Source organism: Sphaerodactylus townsendi, linkage group LG05 (genome assembly GCF_021028975.2).
Source record: "Sphaerodactylus townsendi isolate TG3544 linkage group LG05, MPM_Stown_v2.3, whole genome shotgun sequence".
NCBI lineage: Eukaryota > Metazoa > Chordata > Lepidosauria > Squamata > Sphaerodactylidae > Sphaerodactylus > Sphaerodactylus townsendi.
In genome coordinates this window covers 27,278,755-27,296,745 of record NC_059429.1, presented here as the reverse complement: position 1 = coordinate 27,296,745, position 17,991 = coordinate 27,278,755, and the positions used below count along the sequence as shown (strand labels likewise).

General features: G+C 46.2%; 1 protein-coding gene across 2 annotated transcripts in view; it reads right to left on the bottom strand.

Moving 5' to 3' along the window:
- The window catches only part of BRINP2 (BMP/retinoic acid inducible neural specific 2), a 118,294-nt gene that overhangs the window by 8,412 nt on the left and 91,891 nt on the right, over positions 1 to 17,991 (bottom strand). For both annotated transcript variants that reach the window (XM_048497646.1, XM_048497645.1), the window contains 4 exons: positions 16,917 to 17,107; positions 10,635 to 10,834; positions 4,362 to 4,467; positions 208 to 444 (listed from right to left, as the gene is read on the bottom strand). In XM_048497646.1, coding sequence (XP_048353603.1) covers positions 208 to 444; positions 4,362 to 4,467; positions 10,635 to 10,834; positions 16,917 to 17,107 — 734 coding nt within the window. The remainder of the gene's footprint in view (positions 1 to 207; positions 445 to 4,361; positions 4,468 to 10,634; positions 10,835 to 16,916; positions 17,108 to 17,991) is intronic.

Sequence of the window (17,991 nt, the reverse complement as noted above, 5' to 3'; positions counted from 1 at the left end):
ACCCTGACCTTGAAAAGGTTGGGAAACACTGCTCTGGAAAGAAGAGAGGGGACCGAGTGTTTGGAAAGGGGTCAGGGCTCTCTGCCTACCAAACGGAGACAAGATGAACAGTGAACTGTGACTGCCATGCTTGGACTTGTATAAAGAAAAGGTAATGGGGGGAGGCAGAGAGATTGGAGGGTCACAGTGCCCATTTGCAAAACTCACCCGATTCCTCAAACTGCTGGTTGTGATTGCCCCAAGCTTCCCGGATCTGGAGGAGACTCTCTTCCATGGTGTGGATGTCAGCCTCAGGACAGTTGCATTGTGGGAAACTAAGTCCACACTGGCACCAGCAGTCATTCTCCCGGCAAATCAGCTCCCCCTCCGAATTGCAGGTAATGTAGCTGAGGGCAGCAGCCACAAAGCGTTCCCTCAAGTACTCCGGCAACAGAGCCTGCAGGCCTGCATGGAAAAGGGGATGCAGTCACCGGTCACAATTATCCACGCTCTGATCACAGCGAGACTCAATTACTGCTGTTCGTGGGGTTGCCTTTGACGACTGTTCAGCAACTTCAGTTAGCTTAAAATGCAGCTGCTCTGATAGACTCAATTGCATAAGAACCGCACTGATGGCTGATTCATTTGCAAATACAATTCCAAGCGCTGGTGCTTACCCTTAAAAACCTACGTGGGTGGTGACCTGGGAATCCTAACCAGCATCAGTACCACAGAGGCTTTCTCCAGCTGCTACCTTCATTGTTTAGCTGTAATCATCAAGTAAAAACATTCTTGTAGCAACCTGAACAGCCTCTGGACTAGCCTGAGCTCATGCAGGGTTGGAAGGTAAACAGGGTTGGCCATGAGTTGTACTTGGATGACCGGAAGACTGGGATTGCTATGCAGAGGAAAGGTAATGGCAAATCACCTCCCACATCTCTTGCCTTGAAAACCCTGCAAGGGATTGATATAAGCTGGTTACAACTTAACTGTCTTAACTATTATGAAGACCATTCTTGCACTCTTCAGCTTTTAATGTCCAGTTTTATCATGAGTATAGCCGGCTTTGGCTTTTGAGTCTTGGCTTTACTAGGGATATTGCAAACTAAACTAACTCCAGTGTTATAAAGACAGACAGGCAAATAAGATAGATAGCATGCATAATTCAAGTCCTGCAGCACCTTACGGACCAACACAATTTTCCAGTGTATAAACTTTCACAAGTCAAAACTCACTTTATTAGGTAGGACTAACATGACCACCCACTCACAGATAGCATACTTGTGATGGTTAATGTGAGTTGACTAGAGAATGTGCCCTTTTCAATTGTGCCCTTTTCGCAAGAAGATAGGAAAATCCACACAAAGCACGCACATAACCCAGTGGCGGAGCACGTGGTATGCACGCAGAAGGTTCCGGATTCAAAGAAACAGCAACGCCACTTCCCATATGGGGAGCCAGTACCAAGTTACAGGGGTCCGAAGCGTGACTTGTTATATTTCAATGTCATATGTGATAGAATTACAATTCCATCCACAGCCCAAGATGCTGGGATGTGGAACCACTAGGGCACTGGCCTGTCGCCTCCAAGAGGGTTTTCCAGAGGTGCAGGGAGCAAAAAACAACCAAACCCCACCCTGCCTCCAGAAAGCCCTCCATAGGATTTAAAGGACTTACACCACCCAAAGGGTGGCATAAATCCGAGGGTGTTCTCTGCCATAAACCCCAGGATGAAGCTGACTAGTATTGGCTCCACCCCCAGGAACACCCTGCACCACACAATGGTGCCCAATTGGGACACCAGCACAGCCCTGCGGAGACCCAGACTTCTGAGTTTCATTGCCATGGGGATGGAACATGACCACCCGTAGGACATCTGCCTCCTCGGGGCAAGTACCCCAGGGAGGGCAAACATGCTGGTGCAGGGCCACACTAGTCCCCCAAGCCCTCTCACGCCGCCCACTCCACCCCCCTCCGTTCCCTGAACGCAGGCGAACAGGTATGTTTATGTACAGAGCAACTGTTGAGTAGATTACGTGTATTATATTAGTGATGTGCTTACCTTGCTATATATGGACAGTTCTAGTAAGTTCATCAACAAGAAATTAAAGTTCTGATTTCTCAGAATTTGAAGACTGGAGTCTTGAGAGAATGAAATATTACATGATACTGAAATTAAATCTACAGCTGAATGTATCTCAGAGAGGAGCTCGTGCTTCTCTTCATTTACCTTCTACAGTGGAACCTCGGTTTTCATTGCCTTCGGTTTTCATCAGTTTCGGTTTTCCTCGATTTTTTCAGTGAAAAATTTGTCTCGGTTTTCATTGATTTGCAGTACAGCGCAGGGGTTTGTGGAGAAAAATCACCCGGACAAAGCTGTTGCAGGGCGTGTCTGCAACTTGTTTAATGACAATGTCTTGCCCCATTTCAGACAAATCTTAAAGAGGCGTCAGAAACAGACCTCTCTGGACAGCTTTCTGGTGCGACATTGGTCCACTGGCTCTGAAGCTGGTCCTAGTGTTATTGTTCGTTACTGTTTTAGCATTAAACACTATGTTTATTCACCAAAAAAAATGTGTTTTTGGTATGTTTTTTGGAGTGCCTGGAATGGATTAATTGGATTTACATTGATTCCTATGGGAAAGTTTGCCTCAGTTTTCATCGGTTTCAGTTTTCATCGATTCTTTTCGGATGGATAACCAACGAAAACCGAGGTTCCACTGTATAGTCAAATACAGAAATTAAATACTGTGAAGTCCTTTGGACATATGCTACATAAATAAGGCTGAAGCAGGGGAAAGATGGGTTCTCTCTAGAGGGAATGTTGTGCATTGCCGATCTCAAAGTCATCCTGGGCAACATATACAAAGCCAACTAGCTCGTGTTCACATTTGCGAGTCAATGTCTGTGCTCTTGCCTGCATATGTCTATTTCTGATGCTATTTCAAAAATTTGGTTGGAGGCTAAGCAGGCAATGCGTACAACACGTCTGATTTATTATGTATTATTTAGATAGGGAAAAAAATCAAAGCTGCCTCTCCAGAAACTGGCGTGAGGTAGCTCACAAACTTAAATAATACAAGAAAAAGATTTTTTTAAAAACAGCCTAAAAATTAACAGTACACAATCTTAAAATCCAGCCAGTGTTTAAAAATCAAGAGCCAAGGCTGCAATCCTTTCTTGGGCTGAAACCCCATGGAATAAAAATAAGACTTACTTCCGAGGAGACCTGCTTAGGATTGCTCCCACGTTCTCCAGTTCTTTTTGGTGATTATCCACAGTGAGCTGCCACTGTGCAAACTCACTGACTGAAGCTCTCATCTATGTGTATTTCCATAGCTTTGTGGGAAGGTTGCCAGTCACCAAAGGAACTGCGAGGGAATCAAATTTTAGGGGGCCCTGTTTGCCCAGGAGGACTACAGAGCTGGGAAATTTGTTTTCATAGGCCAATAATGTAGGAGGCCCCCTCGGTGCACTGGCAACTGAATCCCGGCATGGCAAACTTCCTCATACCAACATCCAAGGAAGTTGCCATGTGCCTACGGCTCTTGCTGTCAGCTTTCCTCATGAAAAGCAAGAGCACTTCAGGAACATGCCTGATGCCACAGAGGGGCAGACAGGAGGTAAGCTCCCCCTCCCTCCCCTTCCCTTGCATGCCACCCCTCCCTCCCCTCCTTCCGCTAGGGTGGGTGGGCCATGTCCAGACGCTGGACCCCCTCCCTCCCTTCCCTTGCATGTCATATTGGCCATATAATGTAATTGGCCATATAATGCTTGGGTTGGGTATCAGCAGCATGAGCAGTGGACCCAGAGGGAATCATGGAGTCGTCTACAGACATCCTGCCAGCCACTCGCATTGACATACATTACCAGTCAGCTTACACCCATCCAGGTGGGTCCTTGGATGATGCGTACATCAGCCATGAAATGCAACATAGGTTCAAGACATTTTTACGTGATGTAGTTGTGGTCAGTTGCCCTACAAGTGGCTCACATGACACAATCACCTGAGCTACAACAGAAGGCTCACGTGGGTTGGCTTTGGGCTTGTTCAGTGGGCAAGACTAGATAAAGGAGAAGGTTTTAAGCCTTCAGTCAGATGCTAATGATGTGATGGGGCTCTCATTCTGAGGTGAGGTTTTACACAGCTACCAAGAAAGGAGGCGAAGCATTTAAACCAGAAGATCTTGGGGGAGAAGAGGGGATAAACACCTTCCAGCATAACATCAACATTCTTTCCAAACATATGTCACAATTGCACCTTCTACCTTGTCCCCCAAAGACCTGCAATCTTAGAAGACGGGCTCTGATAACCAGGATCAAACGATTTCTAGGGATTCACTCTCTAGACTGGGCCAGCGAGAGAGTTGGCCTTCACTTACCAAGGAGCTGGACTTTGTTCTCGGGGCTCTGGACAAGGACGGAACTCACAGAATCCAGATTGTCATAGTTACTGCATCCGAGAGGTCCTGTCCTGGTCTCGGTGACCTAAGCAAGACAAAGAGATTCCTCTTTACTGTAAAGGTAGGCAGAACTTTTGAACATAATGCCCAAAGTGAAAAATTGGAATTAATGGCCTTTCTCCCCCCACCCATTTGCACCTGTCTGCTCAGAAAAAGAACCAACTGGCTTGCAGCCTACCACTCGGCTCAGCCCGTTTGGAAGCTTTCCTCCAACCTAGAGGGTCTTCCTTCATGTAAGCATTTAAGTGGAAGGACAGCTTCATAGGCTGGAGGAAGGCTTCAAATGGAGCAGAGTGGTTGGATGGCAAAAAAAGGTCGGCAGGCAGAAGTAGAAATCGGAAGCTGGAGACAAGTATCTCCTTTGGGATCTGCTGCCATGGTTTTGTGTTACAGCTCCATGTACCAGTAGGACTTGCTGTCATTACCCATGTGACTCCATCATGGACAGAAGGGATGCCAAACACCACTTCAGGAGGCACAACCATGCTTCAGGAGCAGCTTTTCAAGTTATGAAGAAGTTGGTTTTTATATTGTGTTTTTCTCTGCCGAAAGGAGTCTCAAAGTGGCTTACAACTGCCTCGCCCTACCAGCAATAGGCACCTTGTGAGGCAGGTGAGGGTGAGAGAGTTCTGAGAGAACAGTGACTAGCGCAAGGTCAACCAGCAGGTTTCATATGAAGAAGCGGAAAATCTAACCTGTCTGCTTTGACAGACTCTTTCTTGGCCATTTTTTAAAAATGCGGGGAGCATACCTTCCTACCCTCTGAAGTGACACTATATACTCTACCATCTCAGAGTTGGGTCCTCTCATTCTCATGCAAGCATAAACCAGGCCTGAGGTGGGAAAAGAATGTGCCAGAAAGCTTTATAGGAGGTATAAAAAGGAATCACAGAGAAATGTCTTACAGCACACTGGTGCTTTGTTTTCAGTTTCATCTTCACTGCACCCAAGAGCAGGTCTTTGAAACCCTTCCGAAAACCTGCCTGCCCTTCCACATCTGAAAGAGCATCTCGACTCCCCTAGCATCCTTTCTCTATCAATTTCCGCTCCCCCTTCCTTTCCTTTCCTCTCTTCCTTCCACCTCATTTCCCCCCCTTTTTACCACAATCACTCCTGAAAGCTCAAATGCTGCAATTGGAATATGCAAATGACACACCTGCATGCAAAACTGAACAGGTGGCATAATGTATTCCAAGTGGAAGGCATAGGGAGGGCATAGGAGGAAGAGGGGAGCTGAGCTTCATGCAAAAATAAAGGTCTCTCCAGCCCCCCAGGATAAACTTTCCTTGAGCTTCAAGGGACAACATGATTCTGCTTACTATTCAGAGCAGTTTTTGAGAGCCCAGTGGGACTTTCCCTCTCCACCACCCCTTTCCCAATAAAACTTAAGAGGGGGGGGGGAACCCTTCTGTACCCATGAATGTAAAACTTAGATTCCACTGAAGTCAGGAAAAAACAAAACAAAAGTGCTTAAGAAATGTATCCAACTGTGTTGTGAAATCCTTGTCTGTTCAGGCTGGCTTGGAGTGTGTGACCGTTCAAGCAAGTGTAGGCGTTTTCTGAATATGCTGATTTATATTTTCATATGGTTTTACTCCAAACATTTTATACACAGAGGTGGCCCTAACATGGATCAAGGTACAGTCAGAAATTGGACAGCATGGTCCTCAGTGGAGTCACATTCTTCCGAAAACAGTTATCCCTTCAACATCACAACTTTCCCCCATCACGGTTTTGATATATCATGGGTCGGCCTAATAAATTAAATGGGAAGGGGGGGGGAGTTTTGCAGAAGCTGCAGACAACACGCAAAGGTCAGCAGGTGGCACAAAAAAAGTTTATAACTCAGAAATGCACAAAATATATGTATAGCATTGGATGACATCAACATATTTTATATTTTAATAACATAAATATATACTTTTTAAAAAAAACATTCAGAATGAAGGGAGGGTCAAAACATTAAATGCAGATTTCCAGATTGTGGGTACTGTGTCCCTAACCCTAGTGATGATGGTGATGGTGATGGTGATGGTGATGGTGATGGTGATGGTGATGGTGATGGTGATGGTGATGGTGATGGTGATGGTGATGGTGATGGTGATGGTGATGGTGATGATGAGGAGGAGGAGGAGGAGGAGAAGAAGAAAAAGAAGAAGAAGAAGAAGAAGAAGAAGAAGAAGAAGAAGAAGAAGAAGAAGAAGAAGAAGAAGAAGAAGAAGAAGAAGAAGAAGAAGAAGAAGAAGAAGAAGAAGAAGAAGAAGAAGAAGAAGAAGAAGAAGAAGAAGAAGAAGCAGCAGCAGCAGCAGCAGCAGCAGCAGCAGCAGCAGCGGGGGTGGAGGCGGAGGCGGAGGCGTTTGGATTTATACTCCCCCTTTCTCTCCTGAAAGAAGACTCAAGATGGCTTACAAGCTCCTTTCCCTTCCTCTCCCCACAACAGACACCTTGTGAGGTAGGTGAGGCTGAGAGAGTTCCGAAGAACTGTGACTAGCCCAAGGTCACCCAGCAGGAATGGAAGAGTGCGGAAACACATCTGGTTCACCAGATAAGCCTCTGCCACTCAGGTGGAAGAGTGGGGAATCAAACCCGGTTCTCCAGATTAGAATCCACTTGTTCTTAACCACTACACCACGCTGGCTCTCAAGGGGGAACAGCATGGACGCAGAGTAGTCTGAGCCATGTGGCCCAATCCACTGTGAAGCAAAGTTCTCCTCTTCAAAGCGCATCATAGTGAATAGAAGTGAATAGAAGCCATGCAACCACACCAGAGCAGCAGCTGGCACTGTAACTGTGCCTTGCTGTAAGTAGTGGGGATAGAGGGTGCTGTTGAGATTGTCCACCTCCAAACATCAAAAGTATCCTTTCAATCCTCAAAATAGGGGAGGGGGACAGACATGCACTGAAATCAGACAAAGTGAAATGAAACGCCACGAAATAAAAGATGGTGTTGAAACGGCAGGCCCGGAGGACGCAGTGTTCTGCGCACGACAGCCGAGCACTCTGAGCCTGAGACAATGCAAAAGGCCACATTACTCCCAAACATGGAGGGGAAATAATTGTGTGGTAATTGGCCTATTGACAGAGAACAGCCGTGCCTCCAGTCCTTGATAAAAGCACGGCATCATTAGCACAGTCAATTTCCCATAAATAGCACACAGGCTTCACTCCCAGACCTCCCCTCCTGTTCCCTTGGCGGGGGGCCCGGGGGAGGGGGCAGCGCAGGTGGGGAAAGAAGCTGACTCGAGAGATGAGTTTATAATTGCAGAGCCGGGGAGCAGTCCTCCGGGAGGGCAGCTTCGCTTAAACAACCTGCAAATTAAAATCCAGACATATGGAGGGAGGGAGGGAGGGAGGGAGAGAGAGAGAGAGAGAGAGAGAGAGAGAGAGAGAGAGAGGGGGGGGAAATAAAACTGGGGTGTGCTGAATGAAAGAAAGGAGACTTAGGAAAACAAATCGCTCTTCTGGTTCCAAATCTGATGAATGTTCTGGCCTCTTAAGGTTGGGGTGGAGAGAGTCCTGGGATTTGGTGCTCACCCAAATAGGATTTGGTGCTAAGATACATCATTGTGGAAGACCTTGACTCAGGGCCAGTGTTTCTGCTTGGCATTAAGACCCAATTCGTATCTTCCACTGAAAAAAAGAATCCCTGTCTAGGAATGACCCTTGTCTGAGTCCCCAGAGAGCCAGTCAGAGCAGACCAAAGGGCCCCGACCTTGGGAACCCATGGCCATTTTTTGGAATTCTGAGAACAGGCACCGAGTGTCACCAAAAATGGCTGCCCCCGCTCCCAATCACAAAGGTGATGCCTCTGAGGTTCTTCTAGATCTCCTAATCCAATGAAGCTGATTTCTGATTCTGCACAAGTGGTTAATTGGCACAGACAAAGTCAATGCCTTTCTAAATGTATTACACAGGTGCCCCAGGCTAGCCTGATCTTGTCAGATCTCAGAAGCTAAGCCAGGTCCGTCTTGGTTAGTACCTGGGTGAGAGATCCACCAAGAAGGTTTTGGGGTTTTATGTAGAGGTAAGAGGCAGTGTGGTGCAGTGGTTAAAAGCAATGGACTCTAATCTGGAGAACCAGGTTTGGTTTCCCACTCCTCCACACAGGCCACTCACAGTTCTTTCAGAACTTTCTCAGTTCATGCAGAGGCGGGCAATGGCAAACCACCTCGCCTTGTCCCTTGCATTGAAAACCCTACGGGGTTGCCATAAATTGGCTGTAACTTGGCAGAATTGTCCACTACCATTGCACAGAATCACAGAATTAATTTATACCCTGTCTTTCTCCCCTGTGGCTTACAGCATTCTTCTGTCCTCCATTTTTCCTCACAACAGCCCTGTGAGGTAGTTTAGGCTGAGCATGTGTGACTGGCCCAAGGTCAAGCAGTGAGATTCCATGGCAGAGTGGAGATTCGAACCTGGGTTTCTCAGATCCTAGCTGACACTCTAACCACTACATCACACTGGCCCTACACTTCACTGTGATATGTAGTCCCTGTTCCAAAGCATTCCGATTATATTACACTAGGGAACGGGAACCCAGCGCTAGATCTGCTGGTCACTCATGTTGCAGACCATAGATGTTCTAGGATCCAACTGCTGCAGGAACTCAAAAGAAACACAGGCCCCTTCTTAACATGCAGAACAATGCACTTCCGATCCACTTTCACAATTGTTGGCAAGAAGATGCTGCTATTCCGCAAAGTGGATTGAAAGTGCATTATTCTGCATGTGCGGAAGGGGCCACAGTCTTTTCAGCAAGTGGGCTCTGGGTTTTCCATGTGGATATGCTGCTGCAGCGCACACTGCACAAGATCACCCTCGGAGATCAACAGGAGGCAGCGGCTGCTGTGACAGAGAAGAGCAAGATGTCTTGTGGCATCTTGGAGACACATCAAGGAGACACGCAGTCAAATTTTAAAAAATCTTTTTCTAGGGAAGCAAACTATGGTCACAAACTGGGGTTGGGTGGAAATTAGTTTCCACATTTACACCCCTGTCAGGAAGGAGTGAGAGGGATGGCTTTTTAGACCATTTCAGTGGGACCATAAAGGTCTGAGAGTTGCTCTAACTGCAAGCAAGCAAGCAAGCAAGCAAGCCTTTATTGGCATAGACAACAGTACAACAATAGTAAAAAAAACTGATTAAAAAAACATATACAGTACAGGAAATAAATGTTAAGTGGAGGGAAATCTACTGGCATTTAGTAATTTCCTGGAGAAAGTCTGCCACTACCATACAGAGAGAAGGATTAGGATTGTCCAACAAGTAGTGTAATCTAAATAAATCGGGGAGATCGGGTAAATGTAAAGGAGTAAGATTCACATACTTGGATCTGATTTCCTTGAATCTGAAACAGTGTAGTAATTGGTGGGCCAGAGATTCAACTGAGCCATCACTACACGGGCACAATCTTTTAGCCTTTTCTTGCTTGTTAAATCTGCCATATAACAAGGCAGAAGGCATAACATTAAACCTGGCCTTTGAGCAGAGTGTGTGCCAAGTGGCCCTGTTCAAATGGGAGAGAAAAATACAGGGGGGAGCATGTTTTCTTGGCTGTGGTGATTAGGGTAGAGAACTCTCTATCCAATAGTTGACCTTTTAATTTCCTATAAGCTTCTGAATAGGACAAAGGGCAAAGTGAATCCACTGACAGTCCAATAGAAGCCATTTTTCTTCGATTATAGGAAACCAGGGGTTGGAATGGGTGTCAGAGAGCAGACGGTGGACCAGGGAATTAATTTCTACATTTACACCCCTGTCAGGAAGGAACGAGAGGGATGGCTTTTTAAGCCACTTCAGTGGGGCCATAAAGGTCTGAGAGTTAGGGTTTTATTTTCTTTGTCAGTTCAGCAAAACCCTGTAGTGCTGTGAAATACCTTTTCCATGTACTTGAGGACTAGCATCTGAAGTCTGGCTTGTAGTTTATAAAAATCTTTCCTTTTAAGAGCTCAGCCTGGGCCAAAGAGTCTCACCTGTGCACCTGGCCGCTTTTTCAATGCAAAAGCCACAGACTCCCGGTGGGGCTAGGATTGAGAATGATACATAAAATCAGCAGAGACTGAGAAGTAGCAACTACACTATCAAGCCAATGGGAGGAGGAATGAATGGGGTAAAGCCTCTCACTTGCAAATATGTTCCTCCTGCAGCAGGTAGATCACAAAACAGTCTGTCGCTTGCCTATGGGGTTACCTTGATGGCTGCTGTCGCTATCTGGATGTGGTGGAGCCGCCGTAGTGTGCTCTCACGGTCAATGAAGTATGAGGCTGCCAGTTGGTGCAGCGTTTCCAAGGAGACTGTGGCGTTGGTTCCTCCACTTCCTCCCGGGATTCCAGCTTCTGCTTTCCGACTGAGCTTCCGCTTGTCCACAAAAATTGTCAGGGACTCTTCTCCTGCAAAGAATTGAGATGCAGCATTTGCTCTGACCCCTTTCATATGGGCAATCCATGCGTACAAAGCCCAGTTACCCTTTGGAGGGTTTGGTAGTACATCAGTTTGTCAGAATAATGAAAAGATCCAACACAGGTATATGGGGGAGCTCAGTAAAAGACTGAACTTTTTATCATCACCCTATAAGTAATACCACCCACCACTCCTTGCACATAAACCATCATTTCTGGGGTTTCAAATCCCTATTTGTCAACACAATATGACAATAGCTACTATGTCTCACCTACATCGTGAAGCCACTGAAAACTTTTTTCAACAAAAAGAAGAGTCTGAAAATCAACAAAACCTGGCTACCATTACTAAAAAACACCGAAACAAAACACCAGAGACATTCTAATACAACTGCAACTAAACTCCACCTGGACACATGCTAATGCACCTAACCTCTCCTTCCCCCCTGTGAGGTGGAGAAAACATACACCTCACCACAGAATCACTCCACACAGTGCCACACAGACAAGCCCATCTTACCATGACATGCTTATGAAGATACCAGCCATAGATTCTGGTGAAATGTCAGTAGCAAAAACTACAAGACCATGGCCACACAGCCCAGGAAACCCACAACCACCAGTTGATTTTGGCCATGAAAGCCTCTGACAATACTTTGTCAACAGTTTGTTTTCAGGTCCAGTGGGCCTTCTTCACCCATATCTCCATTAGTCAGTTTGACTTGGGTCCCTCAGGTAATGCCAATCAATGTCCACAGTGGGTTTCCAGACAGCTGCTCAGACTGGATGGGTGGATTGAGGGTTAAAATGATAGTACAAAAGAAAAACCTGATGCCTGCCTTCAGGTACACTGTAAGGAGGATTTATATCAAATGGGACACTTGATTGGCATCTACTGTCACCAGGCTCACACAGCCAGTAATTCCCTCCTCAGACCATTAGCTTTGACATCAAAGAAAGCATGCAGCCAAAATCTAACCCCCACCCCCAGGGTTCCTGAACTTGTCCCAGAGTACTTTTTACCACCATATCCACTGACTCTGTATGTAGTGCACTACCGATACATAGAATTAGATCCTGTGATTCCCTCTTACTATGTTAAATCCTATGACTCTCTTCTGCTAAGTCTTCTTCAAGGGAGAAAAACTTCCTCAAGTAGACCTTATTTTGCCCCGTCGAGAAAGGCTTCCTTGGATGGTGAAAAGTCTGTTGAGAGAAGAGTTGGTGGATATAGCCAGGATATAGCCCATATCCTCCTCCTTTGTTGCTATGACAACTATCACACTTCTTTAAAGGGATCGGTGTGTCTCTAACATATGGTCTTTTTAAAAATTTGCAAATGGGAACTGACATGATCTCACCTTCTTAGGCAGTGGAGTTGGTAACCTGACACCTGTTCCACCGAGCACCCATTTAGGTTTGCAGAGAATTCTATACCAGATGTGTGTATATGTGTGTGTGTGTGGGGGGGGGAGGGGTCTTTGTTTAGTATCCAGTCTCTCTCAGGAAAAGAATTAAGGAAGATTCTACTTGCTAGATAGCTGGCTAGAAGCAGCCCAATGACATTTTGCTGTTCTCCTCTTTGCTCAAAGGGAAGTATGGCCTAGAGTTGCCCAGAGCTGTGGGCCAAAGAGGCTTGTGACCATAGGTCTTGTGACCTTTGGCTCTTAGTCTGAGGGCTGTAGCCTGGAGCAGGGAGGGCTACAAGATGCAGAAAGGACCTGCTTGGCACCCAGAAGCCTTCCCCCATTTCCCACTGTGGTATTTTTAGCTGCACAACTCAAGAGCTCACATTCTTTTGTGTAATTTTTGCTGGAGTAGATTGTATTTACCTGGCTTTTGCTTGGGGGTTTTCCTCTGGGCCATTATGGCTGCACAGATCCTTTGCCTCATCTATTCCTTTCGTTTGCCAAATAAGTGTACCTGCTAGTATCTCCAATTTGCCTACTGGTGAGGCTAGCTGTAGACAGTGAACCAAGGCTATTCTCTGGCCTTTCCTTGATTTCTTACCTAGACACCTCAACCAGATTCATTTGTCAGTAAAAATAGCACGATACATTCAGCAATGCACAATCCTTAATGGGATGGACAAGCAGCCGTTTCAAAGCGTCTTGGGAATGAACTGACAGTACTACAGATCAGAGCCCAGGAAAGGCGACTTAACACCTGTGTCACTCAGTTGCTGTCAAGATGACTTGCAACTTACATACTAGAGTCACTAGAGAGAACAACACAGCTCAAGACCTGCCCAATGGAGTATCTCTACACTTCAGAACATACCCCACAATCCAACATACATAAAAGCATGCATAAGAGATACCTTATACTGAGTTACAGCAGTCATCTATCAAGGTCAATACTGCCTACTCTGACAGGCAGCAGCACCCCAGAATCTCAGGTGGAGGTCCTTCACATTACCTACCTTATATACTCGTGTATAAGTCTACTTTTTCAGCACATTTTTTGTGCTGAAAAAAGCCCCCCTCGACTTATACGGCTGAGCTTGCAGACCTGCAATAAATACTTGCTTTGGGGCAGTGGCTGCCATTACCACACAAGCATCTTCACTGTGTAATGATAAGCTATCCGTGTTGAAGGAGAACCTGTAGGGACTTTTTAAAAGGGGGATCTTGTTGAGCATCTTCCCTATGAAAGTCTGAAGAGATACTGTCTGTGAGAGTTATATATTCCACTTCAGAACTTTTAAAGTTATTGTTGATGCCATACTGTTTTTCTTTGAAATAAATATTCAAAAACATTTTTTTATTGGTATCTATTTTTATTTTTGAAATTTACCAGTAGCTGCTGCATTTCCCACCCTAGTCTTATACTCGAGTCCATAAGTTTTCCCAGGTTTTTGTGGTAAAATTAGCTGCCTCGACTTATATTCGGGTCGACTTATAGGCGAGCATATACGGTACTTCTTGATCCATTTTCAATCAAGGTCAGTATTGCTACACCGACTGGCAGAAGCTCTTCAGCGTCTCAGTCTTTCACATCACTGACTACATTATTCTTTTCACTGGAAATGCTCAGGCTCAAACTGGAGACCTTCTGAATACAAAGCAGACACTTGACTGCCAAGCCACTGCCCTCACCCTGCAGGAATAATCTTTTAACATTCCGTTAACTCTAATGAACTAAAAACAAACAAACAAATTAAAGGCGGCATTTGAATTAATTGGGAAGGGAAGGCAGAGGAAGGAGCACAGCAAGCGGGAAGGCAATCTTTTAACCATCCGGTCACTTGTGCAATGAAATGTCACCATTTGTCTTCGAGTGCCCAGCAAGCTTGCTCCGTGGCTGTTAAGGGACATGACTCACGGGTTTCGAAAAATCCATACTGCTACTCGAAGCCTTTCCTTGATCTATGGTTTTAATCAATAACAACACGTCCTCCACACCAATTATTGCTGGCATGATAAGCACTGTGTCAGGTTTTGGAGAACTCTGGAAAAAGGGGTCCAGCATTCTTGCCACAGTTCTCATAAGATAGTGAGACCCTGAGCCTCAGGCTCAGCTGGTACCACAACCTACCTGTGCACCAAATTTGCATGCATTCACCTACCCTTGCCTAAATATTGTTTACTTCCTCTGCATGTATTCCAAACTACGTTTCGATTTTAGGTGAGGTAAGTATGTTAATCTTTTGCAGCACACCGCCTCCCCACCAAATAAAAAAGGAGTCTTCTGATAATTTAAAGGTTAACAAGATTTTGTGCTAGAAGCGGCTTTTGTCCAGAGGTGTATTGGGTGGAAATGGCACCTGGGGACAACACCTTCTCCGGGCACCCCCCGCCTTGCCCTGCTTCCCTGCAAGCTGGGTCCTGCCATTCCCTGGGCCTGGGGAGGCATCCCCTTGGTCTGCACGGAAGGTGGGGGCAGGGCTCAGGGGTGTGCGGCTGGGGCACATGCCACTTTGTCACATAACAAAGTGACCGAAAGGCCATACACCTCTGCTTTCCCCTAGTGCACAGAGTGGGTTGTATGTAAATGCAGACCCCATTTACAGTAGCAACGGCTCTTTATAACATAATTCCCCTTGTTTTGATAAGTTGGCTAATGCCAGGAATGACTGAGGAATCTCAAATCTTTGTTAAGTCCTTGATAGACAATGCCAAACTAATGAATTCCAGTCCAGTAATTTCACAGTGGATTCTTCCTTTGAAGTTCTTTTGCTACAGAGTGACGACTTTTAGAAAAGCAGCCTGGTAAGACTGAAACATCTCTTCTCTGGGTTCTGAACATTGTCATTTTTTAATGTCACATTTTTTTCCACTTTTGTTTTGTGTATCCTTAGAATAACAAGAGACAATCCTTATGTAGATAACAGGACAGAGGAGGAATTTTGAAGGGAGTCAGACAGAAAAAATTAGTTAAGAGTGATGGGAGGCACTGGCTATTGGAATGGACTGGACATCACCAGCAATTCAGAGGCAGCCTGGCTACCTGGGTGGTTTTTCAGGAAGGCAGCTAAGGGGTGTGATAGAGGTATGGCACCATGACTAGAGAGTTCCATGCTTGGAACCAAGGGGATGTTGCTGTATGCAACGCCAAACCAGCACGTGGCGCCATTACTGCTGGGCCTTCAGCTCCGTTATCACCTCAATAATTCTTCAGCACAGTGTAGCGCAGTGGTTAAAGAGCCAAACACGGATGTTGGAAGAAGGAGAAGAAGAGTTTGGATTTATACCCCACTTTTCTCAACCATAAGAAGTCGCCAAGTAACTTACAAAGTTCGTCCCTTCCTATCCCCACAACAGAACACCTTGTGAGGTTGGTGGGCCTGAGAGAGTTTGCAGAGAACTGTGGCTAGCAGCCCAAGATCACCCAGCAGGCTTCATATGTCAGAGTAGGGAAAAGAAACCTGGTTCACCAGATTTGAGTCCACCTCTCATGCAGAGGAGTGGGGGATCAAAACCAGATCTCCAGATTAGACTCCACCACTCTTAAATACTACACCACACTGGAGACCCAGTTTCGAGCCCCCACTCTGCTACAGAGGATCATTGGGAGACCTTGGGGGCAGTCACTCCCTCTCAGACCTTGCAAAGTCATTGTGAGGCTGAAATGGAGCAAAAGAGAACCAGGATCCTTCTTGGAGGAAGGAGTGAGATAAAAACATGGCAGACAGATAAATGGGATCCGTTTCTGGCCATAGGTGAGCACACTGCAAGTTTAAAGTACAAAACATGTAAGTTTCACCACAACTTATGTTTAGGACTGCCAACAAGCCAAGAGCAAAATGTCCTAGAGTGAACCCTCTTTCCACTACCAGAGAAGAGGAACACTAAACCTCCTTCCACCTGAAGCTTGTAGGGCAGGGGTCTGCAACCTGTGACTCTCCAGATGTTCATGGATTACAATTCCCATCAGCCCCTGCCAGCATGGCCAGGGGCTGATGGGGATTGTAGTCCATGAACATCTGGAGAGCTACAGGTTGTAGACCCCTGTTGTAGGGCATAAAGGTAAATAACCTCACCTAGTAAATACGAATGTAAGTGCCATCAAGTCACAGCTGACTAACAGCAACCCCAGCAAGGGGTTTTCCAGGCAAGTGAGAGGCAGGAATTGTTTGCCTTCCACTGCAGAGTCTTCCTTGGTGGTCTCCCATCCAAGTACTGACCCTGCTCAGCTGCAGAGATTTGTCCAGCTCCAACTCCACCCTGCTGCCTTCCCTCCCAACCTGGGAAGTATCATCCTACTAAAGTTCTATTGAAAGGGAGAGGACATTTTTTCTCCATGCCCGTTACAACCCTACTTATATTTCCGGACGCGTGCTTGCAGCTTGGCTGTCACTATTTCCCTGCAGCACGGACTTCCCGCAAGCAAGGGCCAACTTCACAAGACAGCCTGAAGTCTCACAGCTGTCACACTAGCAAAGTTGTCCCCATTCCAGCAAGCTTCCAGATGTTGGCCTTAGACAGGAAAATATGATATATGTATGTATAAAAATAAAACACCTCACCAGAGCGCTCAGCTGGTGCAGCTCAGGGCTATGAGATGCCAGCTGGGGATATGGTGTGTGGGTTCAACCAAGCAAGCTTGTGGGGACAGAAGGCACAGCACTCACCTCCCAGAGTGGCAGAGAGCAGGAAATGGGTCCCGTACTTCTTGATCAGGGTCTCGGTTATCTGTTGGAGGCTGGGCCGGCGCCCCATGAGGCGAATGTTGCGGATGAATTCTGGAGCCAGGGGCAGAGGCAAGCTGAAGAAATCTTTCCTTTCCAGCGCCAAGTTGTTCACCTTCCAGCGAGCAAATTCTCTGCAGGAGAAGCAGACACAGCAAAGGTAAAGTAAAACACATTCTAGAATGACCTGAGGAGACAGCTGGAACTGGGCAGGTCGGAAAGGTAGAATATCTGCCTTTGATGTTGTTTTTAAAGACACAGGAGTCTGGTCTAGTGTTTTGATTAACAGCTGATCCCGAGGAGGCAAAATAAGGGCCCAATCCACCAGAACCTTCTCTCTTGCAATGGGTTCTTTTGCAGCTCTATTTCTTTTGAGCAAACAAAAAATTTCTTAGTTGAAGGTGGCTTAAGTAAAGGTTCACAAAAACTGTAGTTTGCGTAAAGTATTTGAATGGCAGAATCTAGGGCAGGGGTCTGCAACCTGTGGCTCTACAGATGTCCATGGACTACAATTCCCATCAGCCCCTGCCAGCATGGCCAATTGGGAATGATGGGAATTGTAGTCCATGAACATCTGTAGAACCACAGGTTGCAGACCCCTGGGGGGAAGTTAGCTGGTGGACACTGGTGAGGAAAAAGTCTTGAAATGATCACTGGTTTGTTCTGTAGTTCTTTCTTTCAAGGAGCTCAACATGGCTTGTGTCATCCAACTCTCCCATTTTATTCTTGTGATAATTAAGAAGGAACCCAAAAGAATGGCTGGTCAGATGTAGACTGAGATTCTTGGAACTCATAAAGGACTGGACCAATTGTTTGGGATTGTATCTCAAGCATGGACACAAGAGCCTCACATTTGTGCCTGTTTTAAGTCTGGGTCAGCAGAGGCTGTGTGTGTGTGTGTGTGTGTGCGTGCGTGCGTGCGTGCGTGCGTGCGTGCGTGCGTGCGTGTGTGTGTGTGTGTGTGTGTGTGGCCTTTCCCTCTTATAAATATATCTTCATTTAGAAGGTTTTGTATGCT